This window comes from Artemia franciscana, chromosome 11, assembly GCF_032884065.1.
Source record: "Artemia franciscana chromosome 11, ASM3288406v1, whole genome shotgun sequence".
NCBI classification, from domain to species: Eukaryota; Metazoa; Arthropoda; class Branchiopoda; order Anostraca; family Artemiidae; genus Artemia; species Artemia franciscana.
Window position 1 is genome coordinate 43,214,809 of NC_088873.1, and position 27,855 is coordinate 43,242,663.

The 27,855-nt window shown below is 34.0% G+C and overlaps 1 protein-coding gene across 1 annotated transcript in view; it reads right to left on the minus strand.

The window, feature by feature from the left end:
• The window catches only part of LOC136033260 (tubulin polyglutamylase TTLL5-like), a gene marked incomplete in the record, with an annotated part of 75,515 nt that overhangs the window by 38,955 nt on the left and 8,705 nt on the right, over window positions 1-27,855 (minus strand). Inside the window, 3 exon segments of the mRNA XM_065714009.1 lie at window positions 6,717-6,913; window positions 19,699-19,955; window positions 21,792-22,005. Of these exon segments, the coding sequence (XP_065570081.1) occupies window positions 6,717-6,913; window positions 19,699-19,955; window positions 21,792-22,005 (668 nt within the window).

Sequence of the window (27,855 nt, forward strand, 5' to 3'; positions counted from 1 at the left end):
TTTTTGCATCCTGAAATCCTAAACCCCTTGAAAATTCACTCATTTTGCACACAAAAAAGTTTACATAGTGGGTTCTCACTAAAACCTCCTTGCCCCTTGGGATAGAAGTTTGCTAATTATGGGTTCAAAAGACGTCTAAAGCCGGAACAGCAGCTTTCTAATTCCGGTAGCCTTGGAATTCCAATAAAGTTTATTTCTCCAATTCTGATAAAACCTTATTAATTTGGTGCCAAGCAGTGGCACCAATCCCGAAAATGTATAGAAAAGCAGTTTTTTTTTTATTTCTGTTTATGAAGATAAAAAAGATTTTTGTCGAAATCTGGTGCAAGAGTTTTAACATTTTTTTGTGATTATAAAAATAAGGTTCAGTGAAAGTTTTTTTATCAAAAAAAACTTCAAGGAAATCAATTGTGAGTCATCCTCCTTCTTGCCTATTCTTGCCACTATTGCAATGGACGGAACCTTTGAGAAATTTTTTCCTGCGTTTTCTTGGATTAGAGCAACTGTAGGTTTTTAGTATCACACACAAATGTTTCATTATAAAGAAATCACATATATATATATATATATATATATATATATATATATATATATATATATATATATATATATATATATATATATATATATATGGTTTTAACTACGTAAAACTTGCGAATATACAACATTCTTTGCCGTCCCATTGTCTTTGCATATAAATAGATTGTCAGGTTTACCGACTCTTGAACATGCAACATATAATAGTCCATGGGAAAACAATCTGTATTCAGATCTATACCTCATGATTCTAATGATTGCCCTTGAGCTTTGTTGATGGTGATTGCTAATCGACCATTCCCTGTCCCGGTGTCCCGGTCGTCATTTATATCCCCCTGTTTCCCCCGGTGTCCCCGTTGTAGTTGTGTCCCTGTGTCCCGGTTGTCATTTATATTCCCTGTGTCCCGGTCGTCATTTGTATCCCGGTGTCCCGGTCTGTATATACATTCGTTTTTTAGTTTTGTTTTTCTCCTTTATTTTTTTCCTTTTTTTTCTTTTTTAGTTTATTTAGATTTTTAGATTTTTTAGTTTTTTTATTAGTTTTTAGTTTTTTTTTCTTTATAGTTTTTTTGTAGTTTTTACCTTCTTTTTAGTTTTGTTAGTTTTTTTTTTTACTTATGTCCTGGTCGTCATTTATACTCCCTGTGTCCCGGTGCTTTGTTGATTGCTAATCGAACATTCCTTTTGTCCTGGTCGCTTTCTCTTTGAGTGTCGTCATTTATTTTTTTCTTTTTTAGTTCTTTTAGTTTTTACCTTTTTTAGTTTTTTTTAGTTTTTTAGATGAAATTTTTTTTAAGTTTTTTCCTTTTTTTCTTTTTAGTTTTTTATTGGTTTTTACCTTTATTTTAGCTTATTTTTCAGTTTTTTCCTTTTTTTTATTTTATTTTTTTTTTTTTTTTTTTTACCTTTTTTTAGTTTTTTTAGTTTTTTTAGTTTTTTAGCTTTTTTACTTTTTTTATTAGTTTTTAGTTTTTTTTGTAGTTTTTGCCTTTTTTTAGTTTTTTCAGTTTTTTTTTAGTTTTTTATTGGTTTTTACCTTTATTTTAGCTTATTTTTCAGTTTTTTCCTTTTTTTAGTTTTTTTAGTTTTTAGTTTTTTTAGTTTTTTACCTTTTTTTAGTTTTTTTATTTTTTTTAGTTTTTTAGCTTTTTTATTTTTTTATTAGTTTTTAGTTTTTTTTCGTAGTTTTTGCCTTTTTTTAGTATTTTTAGTTTTTTAGCTTTTTTCATTTATACTCCCTGTGTCCCGGTGCTTTGTTGATTGCTAATCGAACATTCCTTTTGTCCTGGTCGCTTTCTCTTTGAGTGTCGTCATTTATTTTTTTCTTTTTTAGTTCTTTTAGTTTTTAGCTTTTTTAGTTTTTTTTAGTTTTTTAGATGAAATTTTTTTTAAGTTTTTTCCTTTTTTTCTTTTTAGTTTTTTATTGGTTTTTACCTTTATTTTAGCTTATTTTTCAGTTTTTTCCTTTTTTTTAGTTTTTTTTTATTTTTTTTTATTTTTTTACCTTTTTTTAGTTTTTTTAGGTTTTTTAGTTTTTTAGCTTTTTTACTTTTTTTATTAGTTTTTAGTTTTTTTTGTAGTTTTTGCCTTTTTTTAGTTTTTTCAGTTTTTTTTTAGTTTTTTATTGGTTTTTACCTTTATTTTAGCTTATTTTTCAGTTTTTTCCTTTTTTTTAGTTTTTTTTAGTTTTTAGTTTTTTTAGTTTTTTACCTTTTTTTAGTTTTTTTATTTTTTTTAGTTTTTTAGCTTTTTTATTTTTTTATTAGTTTTTAGTTTTTTTTTGTAGTTTTTGCCTTTTTTTAGTATTTTTAGTTTTTTAGCTTTTTTCATTTATACTCCCTGTGTTGCTTTCTCCTGGTCCTGGTCGCTTTCTCTTTGAGTGTCGTCATTTATTTTTTTCTTTTTTAGTTCTTTTAGTTTTTACCTTTTTTAGTTTTTTTTAGTTTTTTAGATGAAAATTTTTTTTAGTTTTTTCCTTTTTTTCTTTTTAGTTTTTTATTGGTTTTTACCTTTATTTTAGCTTATTTTGCAGTTTTTTCCTTTTTTTTATTTTTTTTTTATTTTTTATTTTTTTAGTTTTTTACCTTTTTTAGTTTTTTTTTAGTTTTTTTAGTTTTTTAGCTTTTTTACTTTTATTATTAGTTTTTAGTTTTTTTTGTAGTTTTTGCCTTTTTTTAGTTTTTTCAGTTTTTTTTTAGTTTTTTATTGGTTTTTACCTTTATTTTAGCTTATTTTTCAGTTTTTTCCTTTTTTTAGTTTTTTTAAGTTTTTAGTTTTTTTAGTTTTTTACCTTTTTTTGGTTTTTTTAGTTTTTTTAGTTTTTTAGCTTTTTTATTTTTTTATTAGTTTTTAGTTTTTTTTGTAGTTTTTGCCTTTTTTTAGTTTTTTTAGTTTTTTAGCTTTTTTATTAGTTTTTAGTTTTTTTTGTAGTTTTTGCCTTTTTTTAGTTTTTTTAGTTTTTTAGCTTTTTTATTTTTTTTATTAGTTTTTAGTTTTTTTTGTAGTTTTTGCCTTTTTTTAGTTTTTTCAGTTGTCATTTGTATCCCGGTGTCCCGGTCTGTATATACATTCGTTTTTTAGTTTTGTTTTTCTCCTTTATTTTTTTTCCTTTTTTCTTTTTTTTCTTTTTTAGTTTATTTAGATTTTTAGATTTTTTAGTTTTTTTATTAGTTTTTAGTTTTTTTGTAGTTTTTACCATTTTTTTTAGTTTTTTTAGTTTTTTTTTTACTTATGTCCTGGTCGTCATTTATACTCACTGTGTCCCGGTCGTCATTTGTGTCTCGGTGCTTTGTTGATTGCTAATTTATATTATATTTATATTTATATTTTTTATATTTATTAATATTTTTTTAGTTTTCTTTTTCTCTTATTTTTCAGTTTTTTCCTTTTTTTAGTTTTTTTAGTTTTTTAGTTTTTTAGCTTTTTTAGTTTTTTTATTAGTTTTTAGTTTTTTTTTAGTTTTTGCCTTTTTTTAGTTTTTTCAGTTTTTTTTTAGTTTTTAGTTTTTTACCTTTTTTTAGTTTTTTTAGTTTTTTTAGTTTTTTAGCTTTTTTAGTTTATTTATTAGTTTTTAGTTTTTTTTAGTTTTTGCCTTTTTTTAGTTTTTTCAGTTTTTTTTAGTTTTTAGTTTTTTACCTTTTTTTAGTTTTTTTTAGTTTTTTAGCTTTTTTAGTTTTTTTTTCTTTTTAGTTTTTTTTGTAGTTTTTACCTTTTTTAGTTTTTTTTCTTCTTTTGTATTAGTGTGAAATAATTCAGACGTCATATGCGGACAAACACGACGTCACTCGACAGACAGACAGACAGACATAACCCACAAACAACTTATTTTTATATATATTTATTCATATTTTTTTAGTTTTCTTTTTCTCTTTTATTTTTTAGTTTTTTACTTTTTTTTAGTTTTTTTCTTTTTTAGTTTTTAGTTTTTTTTTAGTTTTTTACCTTTTTTTAGTTTTTTTTAGTTTTTTTAGTTTTTTAGCTTTTTTAGTTTTTTTATTAGTTTTTATTTTTTTTGTAGTTTTTTTTTTAGTTATTAGATTTTTACCTTTTTTTAGTTTTTTTTTTAGTTTTTTAGCTTTTTTAGTTTTTTTTTCTTTTTAGTTTTTTTTGTAGTTTTTACCTTTTTTAGTTTTTTTCTTCTTTTGTATTAGTGTGAAATAATTCAGACGTCATATGCGAACAAACATGACGTCACCTGATCCATCCACAGATCCACACACAGACAACTTATTTTTATATATATAGATATATATGTTTTTAACTACGTAAAACTTGCGAATATACAATATTCTTCGCTTTCCGATTGTCTGTGCATATAAATAGATTGTCAGGTTTACCGACTCTTGAACATGCGACATATAATTGTCCATGGGAAAAACAATCCGAATTCAGATCTATGCCTCATTATTCTAATGATTGCCCTTGAGCTTTGCTGATGGTGATTGCTAATCAAACATTCCCTGTGTCCCCGTCGTCATTTATATACCCCCCCTCTGCCCCCCGGCGTCCCCGTTGTAGTTGTGTCCCTGTGTCCCAGTCTGTAATTTCTCTTTGAGTGTCCTGGTCGTCATTTATATTCCCTGTGTCCCGGTTGTCATTTGTGTCCCGGTGTCCCTTCTGTAATTTTTCTCATTATTACAATGATTGCCCTTGAGCTTTGTTGATGGTGATTGCTAATCGAACATTTCCTGTGTCCCTTTCGTCATTTATATGTCCCCCTGTGCTCCCTGGCGTCCCCGTTGTAGTTGTGTCCCGGTCGTCATTTATATTCCCTGTGTCCCGGTCGTCATTTGTCCATGGGAAAAACAATCCGTATTCAGATCTATACCTCATTATTTTTATGATTGCCCTTGAACTTTGTTGATGGTGATTGCTAATCGAACATTCCCTGTGTCCCCGTCGTCATTGATATATCCCCCTGTGCCCCCTGGTGTCCCCGTTGTAGTTGTGTCCCTGTGTCCCGGTCGTCATTTATATTCCCTGTGTCCCGGTCGTCATTTGTGTTTCGGTGTCCCAGTCTGTAATTTCTCTTTGAGTGTCCCGGTCGTCATTTATATTCCCTGTGTCCCGTTCGTGACTTGTGTCCCGGTCTGTAATATCTCTTTGAGTGTCCCGGTCGTCATTTATATTCCCTGTGTTCCGGTTGTCAGTTGTGTCCCGGTTGTCTATGGGAAAAACAATCCGTATTCAGATCTATACCTCATTATTCTAATGATTGCCCTTGAGCTTTGTTGATGGTGATTGCTAATCGAACATTCCCTGTGTCCTGGTCGTCATTTATATATCCCCCTGTGCCCCCCAGGCGTCCCCGTTGTAGTTGCGTCCCTGTGTCCCGATTGTCATTTATATTCCCTGTGTCCCGGTTGTTATTTGTGTCCCGGTGTCCCAGTCTGTAATTTCTCTTTGAGTGTCCCGGTCGTCATTTATATTCCCTGTGTCCCGGTCGTCATTTGTGTCCCGGTGTCCTGGTCTGTAATTTCGTCAGTCGACAAACATGACGTCAGTCGACAAACAACTTCATGACGGCATAATGCTCAATCCTTACAGTGACGTCAGTCGACACACAGACATGACGTCAGTCAACAGACACACACAAACAACTTATTTTTATACATATATATATAGATTGACCTTCTTGAAAACTGCAATCATCAATCTGTATCACCGACTTCAGATAGTTCCGAATTTCTTGTGTACCAAAACTAGTAAGCTAATTTCCCAAATTCAGATTCATGGAGTCCAATATGGTTTACAAAATGAGCAAGCTAATAGCCCGAATTCAGAATCATAGTGCTCCGACCCGAGTACTTGAACTAGCAAGCTAATACACCACTTCAGAATCAAAAAGGTATATCTGCATACCAAAATTATCAAGCAAAAAGCCTGAATTTAGATTCATAGTGGTTCGACTCGAGTACTGGAATACGCTATTTCAGAATCAAAGAGGTATGCCTGGGTGTCAATTATCAAGCTAATACCGCGAATTCAGATTCATACAGGTCCGGCCCGAGCACTGGCACTAGCAGGCTAATACCCCAATCCAGAATCAAAGAGGTATACCCAGGTACCGAAATTAGCAAGCTAATAGCCCTAATTCACATTCACAGTGTTCTGACTAACCCGGGTAACAAAGAACCGATTTTAGTCTTACTGTATGTAACACAGGTTGTTCTAGTCTAGGAAAATAGTTGAAAGCCATAGTATATTTTAGAAACGTAAAACTAGAAGAGCTTTACCTGTCCAGTTGATTCCCGCTTTCCGGAAGTCTTTGCCTTAGCGAAACAAAAAACGCAAAATGTCGTATTTCTCTCGTTAAAAATGGTCATGCATGCTTGTTTTTTTGTTTATTTTTGTTCTTTTTTTGACGCAACGATGTGTAAAAAAGGCAATGCAGGTAAAAAAGTTAATGTATCGTCAACTTTTATTACCAAAAAGTATCGTCAACTTTAAAAGTATCGTCAACTTGTATTACCAAATTATATCAAATCTATTGAAATGTACAAAAGATTCTATCCTCACAACATTAAAAGAAAGAGTGTCTCAAAGAACAGACTAAAGACATTAGTCAAACATTTTTTTTCCAGTGACATAAAAAAAGTAGCTAATGTTTATTTATGACGGCAACTCTGTGAAAGCCATTAATTTCTGAATGAAATGTAAACAGAACGAAAATTACTTACCGAAACAGTTCGTGAAAGACGGGACAAACATGTTGCATGCAATATTGACATGGGATGCCGTACTAGCGATGGTTTTTATGATAAGATCTTCAATAGAAAATATCAGCTTTCTTGTATCTTTTCCGGATTGACTGAGGCTACGTATTAGGGAAGAGAATGACCTTTTATGTCCGTCATCAGCCTCAAGGTCAGGTGATCTAAAATAAAGTAAGTTCGGGGTCTAAAAAGGGAATTTGGTGCGTTTCAAAGACATTTGGAACCATATTCTTTGTAAAAGACAATTGTGTTCTGTAACTGTTAAGCCCTAGGTAATATTTTATTGAATCTTGAACAATATAAAAACGTGTTGAAAATACATAAATTTAAAGGAGCAAAATATTCTCTGTGACCTCGGGCAGTTTCCTTGGCAATCATTGGAATTTGAGTATGGTTTGTCTTTATGTAGTTTTAAAAATAGAAAATATAGAAAGTATTAAACTAAGAAAACTATCTTTTTATAGTTTTTTCAGGGATTTAAGGACTAGGTTAGAAGACCAGGAGATTCAACATTAGAGTGGTGGCACAATTTCTTCGACTAGTTTATTTTTATATTGAAGTTCTAAAGAGAGTTTTTGTGAGGAATATTATTTCAAATTAAATTGAAACAATTTAATATATTAGAATTTAGGTTCACGTAGGAGCTAATTTTCTATCTATATATATAAAAATAAGTTGTCTGTCTGTGTGTCTGTCTGTCAGGTGACGTCTTGTTTCTGTGTCGACTGACGTCATGAAGTTCGTTGTCGTCATTTTTGCTATGACGGTGACGTCATTAAAGATATTTAAGACATATATGTTCACGTAGAAATCTATTAATGTTTAAGTTTAAAATGACTGATGAACTTAAAATGGCAAAAGCCGATGAAGATGCTCAAAGAGTCTATGCCAAAAAACTTGCTGCTGATAGAGAAAGTCAGAAAAGAAAGCTTGCCGAGGAATCAAAAGAACAGCAAGGAAACAGGCTTGAGGCTAAAGAACGCAAAACCGCGCAGTTAGATGAAGATCCACCTGGACGGCGAGAGTCAAAACATATCAAAACTGAAAATGATAGCGATGATGATTGGGTTTGGGATTTTGACTTGGATAAGGTCATCAATGCCTACCAGATTTTAGTTAAAAAAACAAAGGTTCGCCGATATGTATTTCATAGTGAAGCTGAAAAATAAAGAAAAAAAAGAAAACTGAAAAAAGAAAAAATGTAAAAAACTGAAAAATACTAAAAAGAAAAAAACACTGAAAGAGAAATTACAGACCGGGACACAAATGACGACCGGGACAGAGGGGATATAAATAACGACCGGGACACTCAAAGAGAAATTACAGACTGGGATACCGGGACACAAATGACGACCGGGACACAGGGAATATAAATGACAACCAGGACACAGGTATTTAAGAATATCGTTCAAAGACAAATTTGTAATTGTAAGAAGACCGTTGAAAGAGAAATTTCTAATTGTAAAATGACTGAAGAACCTACAATGGCAACGGTACCACCATCGAAGTAGATAACCAGTGGGTTGTTCCATATTCTCCATTATTATCAAAAACATTTAATGCACACATAAACGTTGAATACTGTAACTCCGTAAAGGCAATCAAATACATATGTAAATACGTCAACAAAGGCAGTGACATGGCAGTTTTTGGCTTGCAGCCCGAAATCAAAGATTTCGACGAAATCGTACAATATCAGGCTGGAAGATACATAAGCAGTAATGAAGCTGTTTGGTGAATTCTTTCATTTCCGATACATGAACGTAGTCCAGCTGTTGTTCACTTAGCGGTGCATTTACTGAATGGTCAACGTGTTTATTTCTCGGAAACCAACGTGCAACAAAGAGCCCTGAATCCACCGGATACAAAATTAACAGCTTTTTTTTCGCTTTGCAAAAATGATTCTTTTGCAAAAAAACTGCTCTATACTGAAGTGCCTTCGTATTACACGTGGAATACTAAAAATAAAGTATTTGAACGTCGAAAACAGGGTAAGTCAGTCGACGGCCAACCTACCATCTTCAAAGATACCACGATAGGAAGACTCTACACCGTTCACCCCAATCAACATGAATGCTTCTTTCTACGCCTGCTTTTGGTGAATGTACCCGGTCCGACATTCTTTGAGTATTTGAGAACTGTAAACGGTACTATACATGACACTTACCGTAGTGCATGCCAAGCTCTGAATTTATTGGAGAATGACCAACACTGGGATAACTGCATCAATGACGCGTGCGAAACGTCAACCCCAAGTCAAATTCGTGCATTGTTTGGCATCATTTTAACAACTTGCTCTCCATCAGCTCCTACAGAGTTATGGGGAAAATATAAGTCAAAAATGTCCGAAGATATACTCCATCGAAAACAGTTAGAGACGTCAGATATGACTTTTGATTTTACATCAGAAATTTATAACTACACTTTAGTTATTATAGAAGATTTGTGCGTACGTATGGCAAACAAACCTCTTCAGGATTTGGGAATGCCTTCACCTAACCGTATCGCTGCTGTTTCGACATGTGTAGAATTGGATCGTGAACAAAGTTACAGTACGAGTGATCTATTGTCGTATGTACAAAATAACATTTCCAAGTTAACGTCGGAACAAAAAGACATTTATGATACGATAGACTCAATTTCAGGACGTATACAACTACCTGCTGATTTCTGTAATTTAGTGACGTCCAAAAATGAATTGATTGAAAAAGTATTTCCGAATATTCTAAAAAATTATAAAAATAATAAATGGCTAAGTGAAAGAGCGATTCTCGCACCCAAAAATATAGACGTCCACGAAATCAACAATATTGTTTTGACCAAGATTCGAGACCAGGCAGTCCTTTACAAGTCAGTCGACACAGTTTTGGAACCAAATGAAGCGGTTAATTATCCATCTGAATTTTTAAATTCCATAGATCTTTCAGGGTTTCCACCACACGTGCTACAACTAAAAATAGGCGTACCAAAAATACTTTTAAGAAATATCAACCCACCAAAGCTTTGCAATGGCACGCGACTTGCCGTAAAAAAAACAATGGAAAACCTAATAGAGGCCACAATCTTGACAGGGCCTTTTGAGGGTGAAGCTGTTCTTATTCCTCGCATTCCCATGATTCCAACGGATCTGCCTTTTCAATTTAAAAGATTGCAATTCCCAATTCGATTAGCATTTGCAATCACCATTAACAAAGCTCAAGGTCAATCATTAGAAAAATGTGGTATAGATCTTAATACTGATTGTTTTTCCCATGGACAATTGTACGTTGCATGTTCGAGGGTCGGTAAACCTGACAATCTATTTATATGCAGCGACAATTGGACAGCGAAGAATGTTGTATATTCGCAAGTTTTACGCAGTTAATTTGTATTGTATCTATCTATCTATCTATACATATAAAAACGAGTTGTGTGTATGCATGTTTGTTTGTTTGTAAAAAGAGCGTTTGCATATGATGTCATTATTAGTACATACGGCTTTGTATATGCACAGACAATGGGAAAGCCAAGAATGTTGTATATTCGCAATTTTTACGTAGTTTAACTCCTGCAGACGAAATGAATGCTTGCCTGAAAAATTCTAATTTATGGGCACACGTAAAAATATTAAAATTAACTGCAAATATGCGTGTCCGATTGCAAAACGATGACTCTGGTCAAACATTTTCAGATCAATTGCTGGCAATTGGAAACGGAAAGCTCCCAGTAGTGGGAAAGCCAAAAATGTTGTATATTCGCAATTTTTACGTAGTTTGAAACACATATATAAATCTATCTATATTCACAGGTGGGACACAGGGACACAACTACAATGGCGCGTAACTAATATGGCGCGTAACGACTTACACGCACGGGCGCGAAGCGCCCCACCAACTAGGTGTTGGGGTGGCGCGAAGCGCCACCCCAACAGCTAGTAACCTATAAAAAGTTAAAGGAACTCAATCTTTTCAAAAAAACTACGAAATCAGCCGCCATGTGGTATTTTGGGGGAAGGGTTGGGACATTTTCTCTTTTAGGTGCGATGATTTGGCAAATTCTAAGGGGAGATTTGTTTAATAGCGGAAATGATGAGCTTCTACTGATATTCCTAAATACACGACTCTTGGATATATAGTGGCAAAAGGCAATTGTAAAAGATTTAAAGGCTGAAAAAGGGAGATCTATCAGTTTATTTTTGAAAGCAAGCGGTTAGATAAGCATAAACAAAATATACCTTGACGAAGACGCATAAAGCAAAAATTTACGATTATTACAAATGATGATTCTTTGGAACTACCTGGACTAATAAACGTGATAACTCCAAGAGAGCATCTGAACAACTTAAATACACAATGACTGAAAATCAACAACCTGGGCCATCAAATGAGTTATGACCAATACGAATATCTAAAGCAAAGGGCATTGAAAAATTTTATGAAGTAACCAAAATACTACAAAAAGAAGAAGACAGAAAATGTGGTTAGAACATAAGTGACACCGAGAAGCAGAATAAATTAAAAACGAAGGTGAAGAAGAAAGAATTTTGCGAATAGAAGACATAAAAGCAAGTGACCCGAACAACGTAAATCCACAATGGAGGAAAATGGACAATCTGGACCATCAAATGAGACAAAATGAAGAAAAAGGAAATGTCGGATTTCAAAATGATAGCGATGATGATTGGGTTTGGGATTTTGACATGGATGAGGTCATCATTACTTGCCATGCCTGTGTTAAAAAAAAACAAAGGTTCGGCGATATTTGTATCGTAATGACAAAAGACAAGCCAAGGCAAAAGTTAAAGACCCAATTAAAGAAAAGACAGTAAAACCTGATACTGAATAAGCCTCTGTTAAACAAAAACAGAGGATGGGTGTTATGTCTTACCTCAATGCAAAAGACAAGCCGGGGCAAAAGTTAAAAGTCCAGTAGAAAAAAAAAACTGTAAACAAAGAGGTCACAAAGGATGTAATTATATAAGCAAGTTTGAACCAGAAGCTGGTCAAAACACATCCAGCACCATGACGTAGAGCGTGGGCCAACACTAACCGAAACAGTGAGAAAACAAAGTTATTATTCTACAAAAGTGCTACCTCTAATTTGATCCTTTGGCGGTCAACGGGATTTTACAGTGCCAATGTAAAAACCCTTTTCGCGCTTCTAAATGGATTGTTACAGTAATAAAACCTGATCCATCGCGTTCTGCCTTTTTTAGCCATTCGATTGATGGGTAGCAAGGTAAAGTAGCGTTCAATTGGAGTTATTTATATGATGATGAAGTTAGGCTGTTTGTTTTTTCAAAAGAGGTAAGAAGTCTGTTTTTATTTCTGATAGAAAGTTACAGCGTAATAAGATTAAAGCGACAGCTGCACAAGTCATTGCGAAGGTGTAATGAAACATTTTGGTATAAAATTCTGATAAAGCCATTTGGGCGCCCCCAGTGATGGATTCTATTTTTGGTACCCTGTAGTTCCAGTAGTCAAGGTTCTCTCGCGGTGGCGACTGCAAAGTCCCGCTGGTCAAAGTTAATAAAATGAAAATTTTGAAAATGCTCAAAAAAATTTCTAAAGAAGCAATAGCCCTGAAATTTTTTTCTTCTGGTTTATTTTAATTTCCTCTGGCCTATGGCTTTGTAGTTTAACTGAACTTGCTTATCACACACACTAACTCTCTCTCTTTCTCTTAATAAAAAATAAGTTTTTTTTAACTGAAAGTAAGGAGCGAAATTAAAACTTGAAACGAGCAGAAAGTACTCCGTATATGAAAGGGGCTATTCCCTCCTCAGCGCCTACTCTTTACCCTTAAGTTTGACTCTTTCTCTAAACTCTACTTTTTAAAACAGCAAAAACTTTAGCGTAAAGAGTGGGGCGCTGAGGAGGGAACAGCTCCTTTTATATATGGAGTAATTTCTGTTCGTCTTAAGTTTTAATGTCGCTCCTTACTTTCAGTTAAAAAGACTTTTTTTCAATTTAATATCTGAACGTTTTTAAATTAATGCATGTTTCGATTTTGGCTCTCCGCACATGAATAATTAAAACGAAATTTGTATATCAATTTATTTTTTGGGCTAAATGGCTTTCTCATAGTTTTGATCATACGATTTTGAGAAAAAAAGGAAGCGCGGGAGTAGGCCTAGTTACCCTCCAATTTTTGGTTATTTAAAAAGGCACCTAGAACTTTTAATTTTTAAGAACGTTTTATTAGTAAAAATATATGTAACTTACGAATCAACTTGCGTAACGAACTCCAATATTCTTATGTTTTTACTACGTACTAGCTGTTGGGGTGGCGCTAAGCACCACCCCAACACCTAGTTGGTGGGGCGCTTCGCGCCCCCCCCAAGCCCCCCGCGCGCGTAAGTCGTTACGCGCCATGTTAGTTACGCGCCATTGTAGTTGTGTCCCTGTGTCCCACCTGTGAATAGAGATATCCGGGTGTCCCACTCTGTAATTTCTCTTTGAGGTTCCTGGTCGTCATTTATATTCCCTGTGTCCCGGTCGTCATTTGTGTCCCGGTGTCCCGGTATGTAATTTCATCAGTTGACAAACATGACGTCAGTCGACAAGCAACGTCATGACGCATACAGCTCAATCCTTATAATGACGTCAGTCGACAAACATGACGTCAGTCGACACACAAACATGACGTCACTCGACACAGACACACACAGACAACTTATTTTTATATATATAGACAGATATAGATATAAGAAGGTTCACTCCCTTGTCAATACCTTGCTCCTTACACTAAAGCTTAAATTTTTGTCCCAATTCCTTAAGAATGGCCCCTGAATCATAAAGGCCGTAGAATAAATGGTTTAAATTAATAAAATTACTTTAGCGTAAAGAGCGAGCTATTAGGAAGAGGTGAATCCCTCATATGCGTAATAATTTCTGTTCGTTTAAATTTTTAATTCTGCTCCTTGCTTTCAGTTGAAAAAACTTTTCCATATTGGTTTTTCATTGTTTTTTCAAAAAATGCTAAGAAATCCTGCGCCCCCTTCTTGGAAATTTTCTTCCTCATTAAAAATTCCTCTATGGAAAGTTCTCCCCCCCATAACTCTCTCCCTTCAACCCTCCCCCACTCCCAAACCAAAAAGATTCCCCTGAAAGCGTCTGTACCCTTCCCAATAACCTTTACTATATGTAAACACTGGCCAAAAATTGTAACTTGCAGCCCCTCCCACGGGGACTATGGGGGAGTAAATAGACATAGTTAAATAGACATAGTGAAATAGACATAGTTCCCAAAGACATAGTTATTAGGTTTTTTGACAATGTTGAATAAAATGGCTATCTCAGAATTTCGATTCGGTGACTTTGGGGGAAAATCAGCGTGGGAGGGAGCCTAGGTACCCTCCAATTTTTTTGGTGACTTAAAAAGGGCCCAAGAACTTTTAATTTCCGTTAGAATGAGCCTCTTGCGACATTCTAGGACCACTGGGTCGATACGATCACCCCTGGAAAAAAAATAAAAATAAACACGCATCCGTGATCTGTCTTGTGGTAAAAAATAATACAAAATTCCACATTTTTGTGGATACGAGCTTAAAACTTCTACTGTAGGGTTTTCTGATACACTGAATCGGATGACGTGATGGTGTGAACAGCTCGTGGTAACGAACTGCAGTAAGGAGCGACAGGGCTCAATGGTAACAGAAAATCTAAAACACGGAATTTTGATACCAACAGTTACATCAGAAGAATTGCATTTTAATGCTGATTTTAAATATATAAGTTTTATCAAGTTTAGTCTTACCCATCAGAAGTTATGAACCTGAGAAAATTTGCCTTGTTTAAGAAAATAGGGGGAAACACCCCTTATTAACGCATTATTAAAAAAAAACAATGAAAACACAAATAAGAAAAAGTTTTTTTCAACTGAAAGTAAAGAGCAGCATTAAAGCTTAAAACGAACATAAATTATTACACATATAGGTTTCACTTCCTCCTAATACCTCGCTCTTACACTAAAGTATATTTTAGTAATTTCAACTTTTTACTCTATGGCCTTTGTGGTTCAGGGATCATTCTTAAGGATTTGGGACAAAATGTAAGCTTTAATGTAAAGAGTGAGGTATTGAAGAGGGGGAGAACCCTCTCATATACGTAATAAAACATAGGGATATAGAAGTTCGTTACATAACTTAATTTGTAAGTTATGTATATTTTTTACTAATAAAAACGTTCATGCAAAATTAGAAGTTCTAGTTGCCTTTTTATGTAACAAAAAAAATCCAAGGGCATCTGGGCCTCCTCCCCCACTTCCTTTTCTCAAAATCGTCCGACCAAAACTATGAGAAAGCCATTTAGCCAAAAAAAATATATATGCAAATTTCGTTTTAATTATTCGTGTGCGGAGAGCCAAAATAGAAACATGTATTAATTCAAAAATGTTCAGAAATTAAATAAAAAAACAAGTTTTTGAACTGAAAGTAAAGAGCGACATTAAAACTTAAAACAAACAGAAATTAATCCGCATATGAAAGTGGCTGTTCCCTCCTCAGCGCCCCACTCTTGACGCTAAAGTTATTTTTTCTATTTGAAAAAGTAGAGTTGAGAGAAAGAGTGAAACTTCAGCATAAAGAGTGGGGCGTTGAGGAGGGAACAGCCCCTTTCATATACGGATTAATTTCCGTTCGTTTAAAGTTTTAATGTCGCTCCTTACTTTCAGTTTAAAAAACTTGTTTTTTTATTTAATCCTCTTCAAAGGACGTTCCAAGCTAAAGCAATATAACCCAATGAAGTCAATCAAAAGAGATTAAAAGCTTTTGCGCTTGCCCTGCATAAGCAGTTGTGTCTATAATTTGATGTTTATCAAAGCAAATTCCGAGCTTTCATTGATGATTTCGGATTGAGCTTGGCGGTAGAGTCGTCCGACAAATGACTGAAGGTCGCAGTGAAAAAAAGCATATTGTCATCTTCGGTACCTTTTTTTGTGTCTGTCTCCCTTCTTGAACAATTTAGGGGAGATGGTATCTTGGCGTGTTGCAGTAATCACTCAAATAGGAAAAGACTTCCTATTCTTGTACCCGAAAGAACTTTAGATAGGAGCTTCGACCACAAACATTGTGGATTGATTGGTATCTATAAATGAATGGATTCCAAGGTTGTTCTGTTTGGCTCCAACTACCTTAGTATTGAGGCAGCTTCTGTAAGGAGAAAGAATTATGATGCTTCTACCTCCGTTATCATAGCCCCTCAGGTAGCAAAGATTATAATGACTATATGAGGGATATAGACCTTTTTGAAAAGGAAAGGGCAGCTTATGGAAGAGATAGAAATCTATTGAAATGATGGCACTGACTTTTTGGGAATAGAGTGATTTGACACTCTGCAATGCCCATATTTTGAAAACTCTCCTGCATCCCGAATTAAAATTGACACTGTTTGACTTTCGGCAAAGAGTTTTGAGGGGACTCGTGTCGATGCCATAGTCGAAGAGGAAAAACGAAAGCACTTTGCAACAGGTTGTTGCAGCCTACAAATGAAGACGAGGAAGTTGTGGCACCTCAGTTCCAGAAGATGTCTGTCTTTGCGATCTGGGTAAGGACTGACCTCACTTTGATTCTAAATGCTCAAGATGTGGAATATGTTCTTCAAAGCTAATTGGGTCAAGACAGTTCTCAATTTGCTCTAAATGTGGTGTGAGGTTGTGCATCAATGAAACGAAGAATTGTTTTGCTGAGCATCATGAGCATCATCAATGACGTAGTTTTAATTAACATTTTAAATCGAATTTTTCTATTCGGAATAACTAATTTTTCTTCAAGAAAAATTTGGCTTGCTCAGCAGAACTTCTTGGTCCCTTCAGCAAGCATTTGATCAAGTTGAAAGTTTTCATGACCATATTCTAGATCAGTGTGCCTTTCTGGTTAGGAATCATATATTTTTCATCATTTTTTTCGAAAAACGAGGGCTTGGTCGTGAAAGGGCTAAGGTCCATCTGCTTAAACAGAGTACGAACAACATGAGATGATTTAACTGAAAATGGTTGAAAAGGATGCGTCATTCGAAAAACAAGAAGAATTTTTTGTTCAACAGAACGGACAATCAAATCGGGCTACACGTATGCAAAAAGCTAAGGAAAAGGGCATGGAAAAAATGTTTGAGGGGTTGCTTATGAAAATTAAGCACAAATAAATGTGATTATAAAAGAAGCGAAAGTAGAATGGTAACAGCTAAAGCAAAAGACATGGAACAAACGACAGTGAGAATCACATTGAATTGCAAACGAAAATTGTGAAAATTAATCGGTGATAAGAAACTAGCAAAGACTTTTATTTGGTGTCTATTACGTCTTAAGAGATCATATAAGATGATGCATGAATCTAAAATGAGTGAATATTTTAGTATCTAAGATACTAGTATCATAGATACTTTTAAAATATCTGAAAATTACAATTGATTAAGGAACGTGTTATTTTATTGTCTCTAAAGGATAGAAGAATAAATTAATTGTTAGTATTATGACACATGTAAAATCACATAAAATGACAAATGACCTTGAACAGCTAAAGAAAAAGGACATTGAGCAAGATTCAGCAACAATCATTTGAATTGCAAAACAAAATGTAAACTTAAAAATAAAAAATATCACGATAATTATGCTATTGCGGAGTTTAGATATTTCAGAAAATTATAATTGAATAAAGAACGTGTTAAGAAAGAAGGAGGAACTGAATTCATGACAGAATTTCTTAATTAAACTGAAATTGCTGATATACCACCCTATTACTTGAAAATAAAAAAAATATAACGATGATCATGCCAATTTTAGATATTACTGAGGGCATTTCAAAGAGATAAGCTAAAGTAAAAGGCATGGAACTATGATATACGAAAATGAAGCGCAAGCAAGCGCTGTCACAGAAGACACTTGACAACCACTATCACAACGAATTCATCGAAACGGCAATGAAAACGGCAAAGAATTTCTTAACTCAATTATTATTGCTTATTTGACGCCTCATGACTTAAAACAAAATAATAGTGAATGCGCATATTCAACTGTGTATTAACTCTGTAAACCAGCAACTGTGTATTGATCTAAAACATTTTTTCGTTAGAATTACACGCCTTTTTAGTGATTTTTCCAGGACGTTTGCATCAAATCTAACCTGAAGCAATGACATCAAGAAAAAATTCACATTAATTGGCGTTAAAACACAAACGACAGTTAGAATCCATATATACAAGCCATCTACGTAGCCTTGCCGGAGTCTGGCAGTCAAGCTAACGGGTTCCCGGTACTATACACATATAGTACAGTGCGCTTTTCTACCTTCGTAATTTCTATTCTAAATTAAAAATAACTTTTGTAATAAAAAAAGCACCGAGGGAATGATGAAGAAGTGGAGCTATTAAGTGAATTGGGGAGGGGGTTCTAGGGGGATAAAAACATGAGGAATAAACACATTTTGAACATTTTAACTAACTGCAATTTGACTGATCTTTATGATACTGTGTAACCTAGTAAATTTTTTTGCTATTGAAAGTTATATGCCAGGAAAACGGTTAAAACTAATAACTAGCACGAAAAAAAAATGTTAAGGGGTGGCTGCCACTCCATCAGCTCTCCCGCAAAGAGTATTAAAATTTATATAATTTTATTAAAAAACCCTAGTTGCTCAAATTCAACCTCTGTGCTACCCCAATGTGGTGCCTAGGCTAAAGGCTAATCATATTGTGTTATTTTTAATAGGAGGAGAGAGGATTATGGTTATTTGTGATCTGCTAGCCCAATTTAAGCACTATTAGAGGGTTCAATTTACCATACAACGGGATACTCCTCCTACGTCTTTAACGCAAGACCAGCTTCTCGCAGGAAGCTAAGCCTTTTAGTTGACTGATGGTTTAATTAAAGGTGTAACCCATACAGCTTCTTATACAATTTTACCCCACTGTTGGATTCGCGGGAAAAAAGTGATTTAACATGGGACATGAATTTTGTGATAAAGATAGAAGTATTACATCTCCGGTAAAATTTTTAAGGGAGAGAGGGGTAGTTTTTTTTATCCAATATAGAGAATTTTATGAGTTGAAATTTGGGTATGCCAACCTTGTTTTTGCAGTGGGGGATGGGGTATATAGATAGACAGACTCACCAGCATATAAGCAGAGGTCCACTCCTTTTTCAAATTTTTGGTAGCACTCATTTTTTAGGTCGACTTGTATGTTCAATATCTTATGCAAGACTGGTTGGGAAGCTAGTCCGAGACCAGATTTTATGCTCCCCGAGAACGAAGGGAATTATTCAGCCCCGCTAAAAGTATAACACGAATCCATTGTTTCTAGAAGATCAATAGCGGATCCTGTGAAGATTTGTATTCTTCAAAATAGTAAGATACTCAATGTTTGCCATGAATAACATGTCTTTGTTCATAGAAAATGGCAGAAATCCCTTGTTTGCTGACATGAAAAGGCTCTGTGTGTGAAGCATTAAAATATGGGGTGATAATCGATTCGGACCATGCTCCTACCTGAGGGGACCCAGAAGGTTTTTCCCTGCCCTCATAGGTTTTTAAACATAAAAATATAAGAAATCAAATCTTATTACGTAACAGAAAAATCCTGATTTGGGGGGCTCTGAAGGTTTTTTCTTGGTCCTCATGGATTTTTATGTAATTAACACATGCATTGTTTAGAAAAACCTCCCTATTACGTAATTAATACCTGAGTCTTTTAAAAAATATTCCCTATTACATTATTAACACCTGCATCTTGAAGAAGTTTCTTAAAAAAGTGGCAGGATCTGATTCGGAGGGATATATCCCCTCTTAAAACCATGGAGGATATACTACTAGGGTTACGTTTTGACTACTTTTCAAGTACCTCTTTACACTGCATTTTATGACCGACAAAGGATTTAGAAATTAACTTTAAAATATAACTAATTTTCAGAAGTTTGAATGTATACTTTATAATCTAAAAATATATTAAATAATATAACATATAACATAACTTACGTTCGGAAGTTTGAATGATACTTATTTATACTGTAATTGCATAAATGTACACAAGGATTATCCAGGTTCATGGCATTACTTGTATATTTCACTGTTGCACATCTCACTAGTCCCTCTCGATACAGATAAACTACCAAAGGGTCATATGAAGTAACAAGGACATAAAGTCGAAGATCACTCTTATTGTCGTCAATAAGAAGCGGGTTGTCAATATATCTCGACACTATAACGGGCTCTTCAATCGATATATCAGATGGCTACAAAATAAAAAAAAACTGATAAGTGTTTATCTGATGGAGTGTCCAAGGTTCAGATATAGCTTAACTTTGGGTTAGGCAAATCCAACTCAGCTCTAAACATTACTTCCCACATTCAAAGTTTTGCAGAAAACCCAGTGAGCTGGCGAGTGTTGGAAGGGCGACTCAGATCCAAATGCGTAAGAATTTTTCAACGTATGTGTAATGATATGATCGGAAGCCAAATGAATAGTTCGTTAGCGAATTGCTCATATGCTGTAATGATGGCCGTATCTAGGATTTTCAATTTTTTCTTGTGGGGAGGGGAAGTTGAAAAATACTTTTTGGAGGGGGTAGGGGTTACAGAAAAGATTTTGAAAAACACATCAAAAAATTATTTATATTCATTTTTTGTTCATTTCGTTTAACAAGTTATTAATTTTGTCGATTCGGACAAAAATTTCGAGGGGGAGAGGGTCAAAACGCCTAGATACCCCCTGGATACAGTCTTAGCTGTAACCATAAGTTACCATCCCCTTTTCTTTAACGTAGCAATAATAGATGCTCAGCAGCAGCAAATGGAATTCATCTTCTTCTTCATCTTCTATAAGATAATGATAGTTACGATCACCTGTGTCTGGTCATGGCACCTGTGATTTTCGAAGTGTTTTTATGTATTATTTCTTGAAAGTAAGTGCAACGTATATAAATAAGTAAATTAATAAGTAAAACGGAATATAAGATAAGTGAACTGCACTTTTCTGCAAACTGACACATGTGAGAACTAAGGGTTTCTCCCTCCCCCTAAGATTATACCTTTCATAAAGTTTGGAGTCTAAAATCTGAAAAATACTAAAGGAGTAAATTAATCGTTGGTTAATGAGACAGCTTTTTTGTGTGTGATAGAGTGAATAGAGTGGCACATTTCACCAAAACAGGATTGTGAAAATAAGATTCGTTTTAGCTATGATTTTACTAGTCTATTAAAAGTAATTAGCACTTTGGTTGTGCCAACTAAAAAGTTCGCATCTTCCAAAATAGCATTTTTACAGGATGTTGGCAGCTCTGGATCCCTGGAGATGGATTTTGCGCGTATTTGACTATTATTGTGGACCTATTTGTACATAGAGTGTTTTTAGGCATCTGTTTGTGTTTGTGTGAATAAAAAAGAAAATACAAAGAATACTTGAAAACACACAACTTCTAAATACTATGACTAGAAAATCAACTCGTTACCCAACTGTTAATCAGCCATTCAAAATTTTGCTTCAAGAAACTAAGAAAATTCTTTTGAAAATTAGCAATCTTTGTTTGAATGGTTTTATTTAAGCTTTAAATTCTTGCACGTTTCAAATAATTACAAAATTTGTCAATTAACTAGGATCAACTTTTTAGTTGATGATAGGGTTTCAATTGCTGTATATATGGAAAAATATTAATGTGGAATATATCATGAAGTGTGATGTACCCATATTTTTCTTGTTTTAAATGTTAAAAAGAACATTGGTTAGTTTAAAAAGAATATCTGTTCTAAGTAAAGAGCAAATTTTACACTTCAACCGAGCAACAGTTTTAAAGCTATTTAATAAATTATAGTTTTTTTCCAAATTTTTGGTGGGACCAACTGCCCCCCTGCCCCCCCCCCAGCGATGCCACTGTTTTTAATATTGCTCTTTAAGTTCCTTCACAACCTTTTTTCAAAGACTTTAATTTTTCTGTCTTATTCCAACCTTGCTAAATGTTAGGCCATGTATAAGATTTACGTATAAAAATATTTGTGTATATTATATACCTGGATACTCAATTTAAATTATTACTGGCAGTACTTTCATTCATTAACAAAAAAAAGGCAGTCACCTCATATGTCAAGTATATTCCCCTTCCACGTGATGATGCTACTGGCTTAACAATCCAGGGACATCGTAGCCTATGACTCGCCGTGAGTAGCTCTTTATACTCAGCTGGAAGGATAAAACTTTGAGGAATGAAGTCGAAGTGCCTCGTTCCGTATAGGTCTTGCATTCTCTGAAGGTTTTTGTAAAGGCGGTCTTTTCTTGTTAGTTCATAGGACCTATAAATTCATATGTGTACGGTACGATCAAGTATATGTACATCTATCACATATATGTTACATGGTTTATACGAACTGAGCAGCATGCAGAATTTTGGATCACTAATTTTTATAAAAACTTTTATTGCAGTAAGTCTGTTTAAGGTTGTCACAAAATGTAGTTCTACTAGCAGCCAAAACTGTACAAAATAAAGGGTGACGGAGTATGAGAAAGTAAGAAAAGATAAAAGGTAAAAATGAAAGAAAAATAAAAATAAAAATGATAAAATAAAAGAAAAATAAAAATAAAAAGGTAAAAAAATGTAAAAAAAAATTAAAAAGCTAAAAAAAAGTTAAAGTTAAAATGTTTAAAAAAAGGTAAAAAAAGGTAATAAAAAGCTAAATAAAATGGTAAAAATAAAAATATAAAAAGATAAAGGACTTCAACACAAAAATGTGCAACAAAATGGGATAGCACAACATTAATGTTCAGATAAAAATTTCAGCTCACGTCTATGCTTGATTAGTTATTCAAGGCTGAGCTAGAGACAGGAATCTTTCTCGAAAATTCACTACTCTAGTAGGAGCTACCAAAGCGTAGTAACGTTGCATATACGGCACACGGCTTCTTTTCTCTGCCTGTATGAAGGCATCCAAAAACGCAGATATTTAATGAATATTTTTTAAGACAAAGGCTTTATAGAATTGGGACGGAATATCGTATCTAAATCTCACCTTGATGGGGAGAGGATTTGCAAATACGGAAAAAACTTTTCTAAGGATATAGCCAATAATAGAAACGTGGCCTTGAGTTACATAATAATCGAAACTTTAAGGTAATATAGCACTTAAACAGTATATCAGTACTGAACTAACTTTCATCAAGTCAGTACTGAACTAATATTCATTCAGTGAACATCTGTATTTGCACTATACAACTATCAGCCGAGTTAACTCTGACAAGTAAATTCTTTGATATTTTTTCAATGAATCCGGAGTAATAGCATCATTATTGCTAGCGTTGTAAAAAATTGGATGTGAATTATCTTGGGCGTTCGTTTATCTATTTTTTTGAAAATTATAAATATTATTGAAAATAAATATGGTTAAGAAAAGCAGGGAGCGATCAAGAAAAAGTGATTTAGAAGATTCAAGAGGATCCACGGAGTCGACTAATAATATCTCAAAGTTAGATAAAATCCTTGAAGTAGTCGAAACAACTAAAAATGATGTCTTGGAAATAAAAATGGAAATCGTTGACATTAAATCTGGTTTAGAGTCCCTAAAATCTCGCGTGGAAGATCTAGAATTAGCAAGAACGGCCCAAGAAAATGAATTATCTAGTATCAAGCAGAAAATATCGGCATTACGAAACCAAATTGAAAAGGAGCCTAAACTTAGTAAAGAGCGACCCGGTTAAATAGTAACCAAAACTCTAAAAAATTGGATTTTGATTCCAATACCTACATCAAAAGAATCGCATTTTAATGTTGATTCTAAATATATAAGTTTTATCAAGATCAGCTATACTCATCGAAAGTTAGGAGCCTGAGAAAATTTGCCCCATTTTAGAAAATAAGGGGAAACGCCCCCTAAAAGTCATACAATCTTAACGAAAATCACACCATCAGTTTCACCGTATCAGAGAACCTTATTGTTGAAGTTACAAGCGCCTATCTACAAAAATGTGAAATTTCGCATTTTTTGCCAGAAGACAGATCACGGATGTGTATTTATTTGTTGTTTTTTTTTTGTTTTTTTTATGTTTTTTTCCAGGGGTGATCGTATCGACTGAGTGGTCCTAGAATGTCGCGAGAGGGCTCATTCTAACGGAAATTAAAAGTTCTAGTGCCTTTTTAAGTGACCAAAAAAATTGGAAGGCACCTAGCCCCCCTCCCACGCTCATGTTTTCCCAAAACATATCGGATCAAAATTCTGAGATAGCCACATTATTCACCATAGTCGAAAAACATAATAACTATCTCTTTAAGGACGACTTACTCCCCCGCAGTCCCCGTTGGAGGGGCTGCAAGTTACAAACTTTGACCTGTGTTTATATATAGTAATGGTTACTGGGAAGTATACCGACGTTTTCAGGGGGATTTTTTTGGTTTAGGATTGAGAGTTGAGGGGGGGGGTTACGTGGAAGGATCTTTCAATGGACGAACGTCTCATGGGGGAAGAGAATTTCAATTAAGGGGACGCAGGATTTTCTAGCATTATTTGAAAAAAAACAATGAAAAAATAAATATGAAAATTTTTTCTACTCAAAGTAAGGAGCAGCATTAAAACTTAAAACGAACACAAATTATTATGCATATGAGGGGTTTACCTCTTCGTTATACTTCACTCTTTACGCTAAAGTATTTTTAGTAATTTCAACTATTTTTTCTACGGCCTTTGTGATTCAGAGGTCATTCTTAAGGAATTGGGAGATTTAAGCTTTAGTGTAAAGAGCGAGGTATCGACGAGGGTTGAAACCCCTCATATATGCAATAAAAACATACGAATATAGAAATTCGTTACGTAAGTTAATTCTTAAGCTACGTATAATTTTTACCAATGAAAACATTTGTAAAAAATTAAAAGTTCTAGTTTCCTTTTTTAAGGAATCAAAAAATTGGAGGGGAACTAGGCCTCCTCCCTCACTCCCTTTTTCTCAAAATTTTCCGATTAATTGCAATTACTTAATACGCAAATTTCGTTTTAATTATTTATGTGCGGAGAGCCAAGGTCAAAACTTGCATGAATTCAAAAACGTCCAGAAATTAAATAAAAAAAAACTAGTTTTTTTTAAATGAAAGTAAGGAGCAACATCAAAACTTAAAACGAAGAGAAATCACTCCATATATGAAAGGGGCTTTTCCTCCTCAACGCACCGCTCTTTACGCTAAAGTTTCTTACCGTTTTAAAAGTAGAGTTAAGAGAAAGAGTCAAACTTTAGCGTAAAGAGCGGGGCGTTGGGGAGGAAAAGCCCCTTTCATGCACGGAGTAATTCCTGTTCGTTTTAAGTTTTAATGTTGCTCCTTACTTTCATTTAAAAGACTTGTTTTTTTTTATTTATCAGTATCTAGAGTCCTTGTGTTAGAAAACATGAATGGAAGAAGGAATGTTATTATATGGAACATTAAAAGTGGATATAAATCAAGGGCTAAAGACCATGTTGATACCTTACTTTCCCATCTTGGATTTAATATCTGATTTGAGCTAATTGAGTTTACGGATAGATTTATCAAAATCCAGCTTCAGGATGATAAGGACAAATTCTGTATGCTTTAGGGAAATAAGAAATTACGTGAAAACCCGTTCGAAAGAAAATCCGGACGTGAATCGCCTTATATCTGTATGACAGATAATGTGACAAAAGGAGTTCGTGACATTCGCAATTCCTTTAGAATTAAACAAAAAGAATTTAAAGCAAAGGGAATTGGAGCTTGGATCCCCCCAGTGGTCCCACCTGTATTATGCTTAACTGATAACGAAGAAAAAGTAAAGCTTAAGTGGTATAGAGTCTTGTAAGTGAGATACATGTATGAGAAATAGATATATAGATAGAATAGATGGAAATAGTCGCTTAGTATTTCTTTTAGTGGATAGTTTATGATGAGTATTTGAGACTTATTTATTGGATTTATGACTATAGTTGGCCTATGATCTAGCTCATGTATCCATGTTGAATTGCGCTCGCCTTCATATGATGATACGAATAATGGCTGAAATAAATAAGAAGCCCATTGTTCTTATTTTCGAAATATTCATCTTTTTTCACTTCTTCTTTACTTTTCTTTCCTCTTCTTGTCTTTACATTGGCTAACTGACATGGGATGCGGAATTATCGTTGATCATTGATAAATCATTGATAAATGACCTTCCAAAATGAATGCCTTCGGACAATGAATTACCAATATTGTTTGCAGATGACACAGCAATTAGTTTGAAGGCTGGCAACGAGGAGGACCTACGAATGGCCCTCGAAACTGTTGCTTGAGAGAGAGAGAGAGAGAGAGAGAGAGAGAGAGAGAGAGAGAGAGAGACCCTTTTTATTATGCACATCATCTATATACAAAAAACCACATCAGCCACTTTAGAAAGTCAAAGACTTGTTAGTAATGGCTGATAAACATTAATGAGCACCAATACCAATAATATTAACAAAAAAATGAAACGAAATGAAACAAAAGTGGGAAAAAGAAAACAACAGGAAAACAAAGAATAAGAAGAGAGAAAAAAAGAAAAAAAAATTATACTTAACAAAGCAAATCAATAAACCATCCCATTTGAATTATTTACTTAATTTCTACTCTTAAACTGGCTAACATTTTCAGTTAACATTTTCAGAAACCAAAGAATTTGGTTTCGATTAGCATGAAACCAAATTCTTGGTTTCATGCTAATCGACTAATACCTAACCTAGATAAGTGGGAATTTGTGATTTTTGGGAGACGTTTGAGAGCAGTGAAGCGTGTGTCATTTAAAACTATTAGTATTCCTCCATAAAAAGAGTGGATGTATTTAGATATTTAGGTATCTATATTGAATTAACTCTGTCTTTCAAGGTGCATATTAATAAACTTGAGGCAACAGTGTCCAGGAATCTCGGCTGTTTGCATAGGGTAAAGTTCTTATTTCCTTACCAAATAATGAAAAAATTGTACTTTTCATTAGTGGAATGCTACTTTCAATATTGCCCGTCCGTTTGGATGTTGACATTCCATTCACATTTACTAAGAATCCGAATTGTCCAAAACAAGGCAATAAGAATCCTGGACCTTTTTTTAACACACCCTAGGAAGACAAAAGAATTACCTGAAACTAAAATGTCATTTTTATTTCTGAATATTCTTCATCTACAACATATTTTTCACCTTGATATAGGCATATGGTTTTCAGAAATCCAACGTAGGGATAATTTTTTCACTCTTGGTTGAAAATAAACATAGCCATTTATCAAGAGCAAGGAATAAGTTTCTGTTTCCTTTTATTGAAAATGAGAGATCAAGACTAAGTTTAAGAGATCAACTTCCTGAGATTGCAAATAAATATAAACTCCTTGATGTAATAAGTGAGTCACCATCACTCTATACGTATAAAAAGAAATTGAAAGAGATAGTTCTTTCTGCCTATAGTAGTGGGGACTGAATGTAAAGTGACACATGAGACGATATTTTTTCTGCTTTTTTCTCTCTCTCTCTCTTTTATGTACTCCGTGTGAATTATTGAGGTGTAATTCCTTCTTCTTTTTTCTCTCTCTATTGTTAAAGGAGACAAAACGAGTTGCCTCCCTGTCTCCTTTGTATAAGATTTATGTATATCGTTTCTTGTTTAATAAAGTCAAGTCAGGTCAAATATAGGAAGTTGGTCACTGCCATAAAATAAATGCCGACCGAAACGTTATATAGAATACTGTTGAAAATCTCTTTTATTCACTTAAGATACTTCCGATGTACAATTATGAGCTTTTATGCAAGTCCTTTTTTACTTAATTGAATAGGCAAATGATATTCAGTCATATCGTTGCCCACAAGCACCGATACACATTCATATTAGGCATCGACTAGCTCAGCAACATGGTTGAGGTTAGACACAGTGCCAGTATTATAATAGTTATTATAATAGTTATTGAAGTTTCTATCAAAAAGTTCGGGATAACGAACTTTAGTAAGGAGCGACCCGGCTCAATAGTAAACGAAATTCTAAAAAACGGAATTTGGATGCTAAAAGATACATAAAAAGAATTGGATTTTTATGCTGATTTTAAATATACAAGTTTCATAAAATTTAGTCTTTGTAATCAAAACTTAAGAGCCTGAGAAAATTTGCCTTATTTTGGAAAACACCCCCAAAAAGTCATAGGATCTTAACGAAAATCAC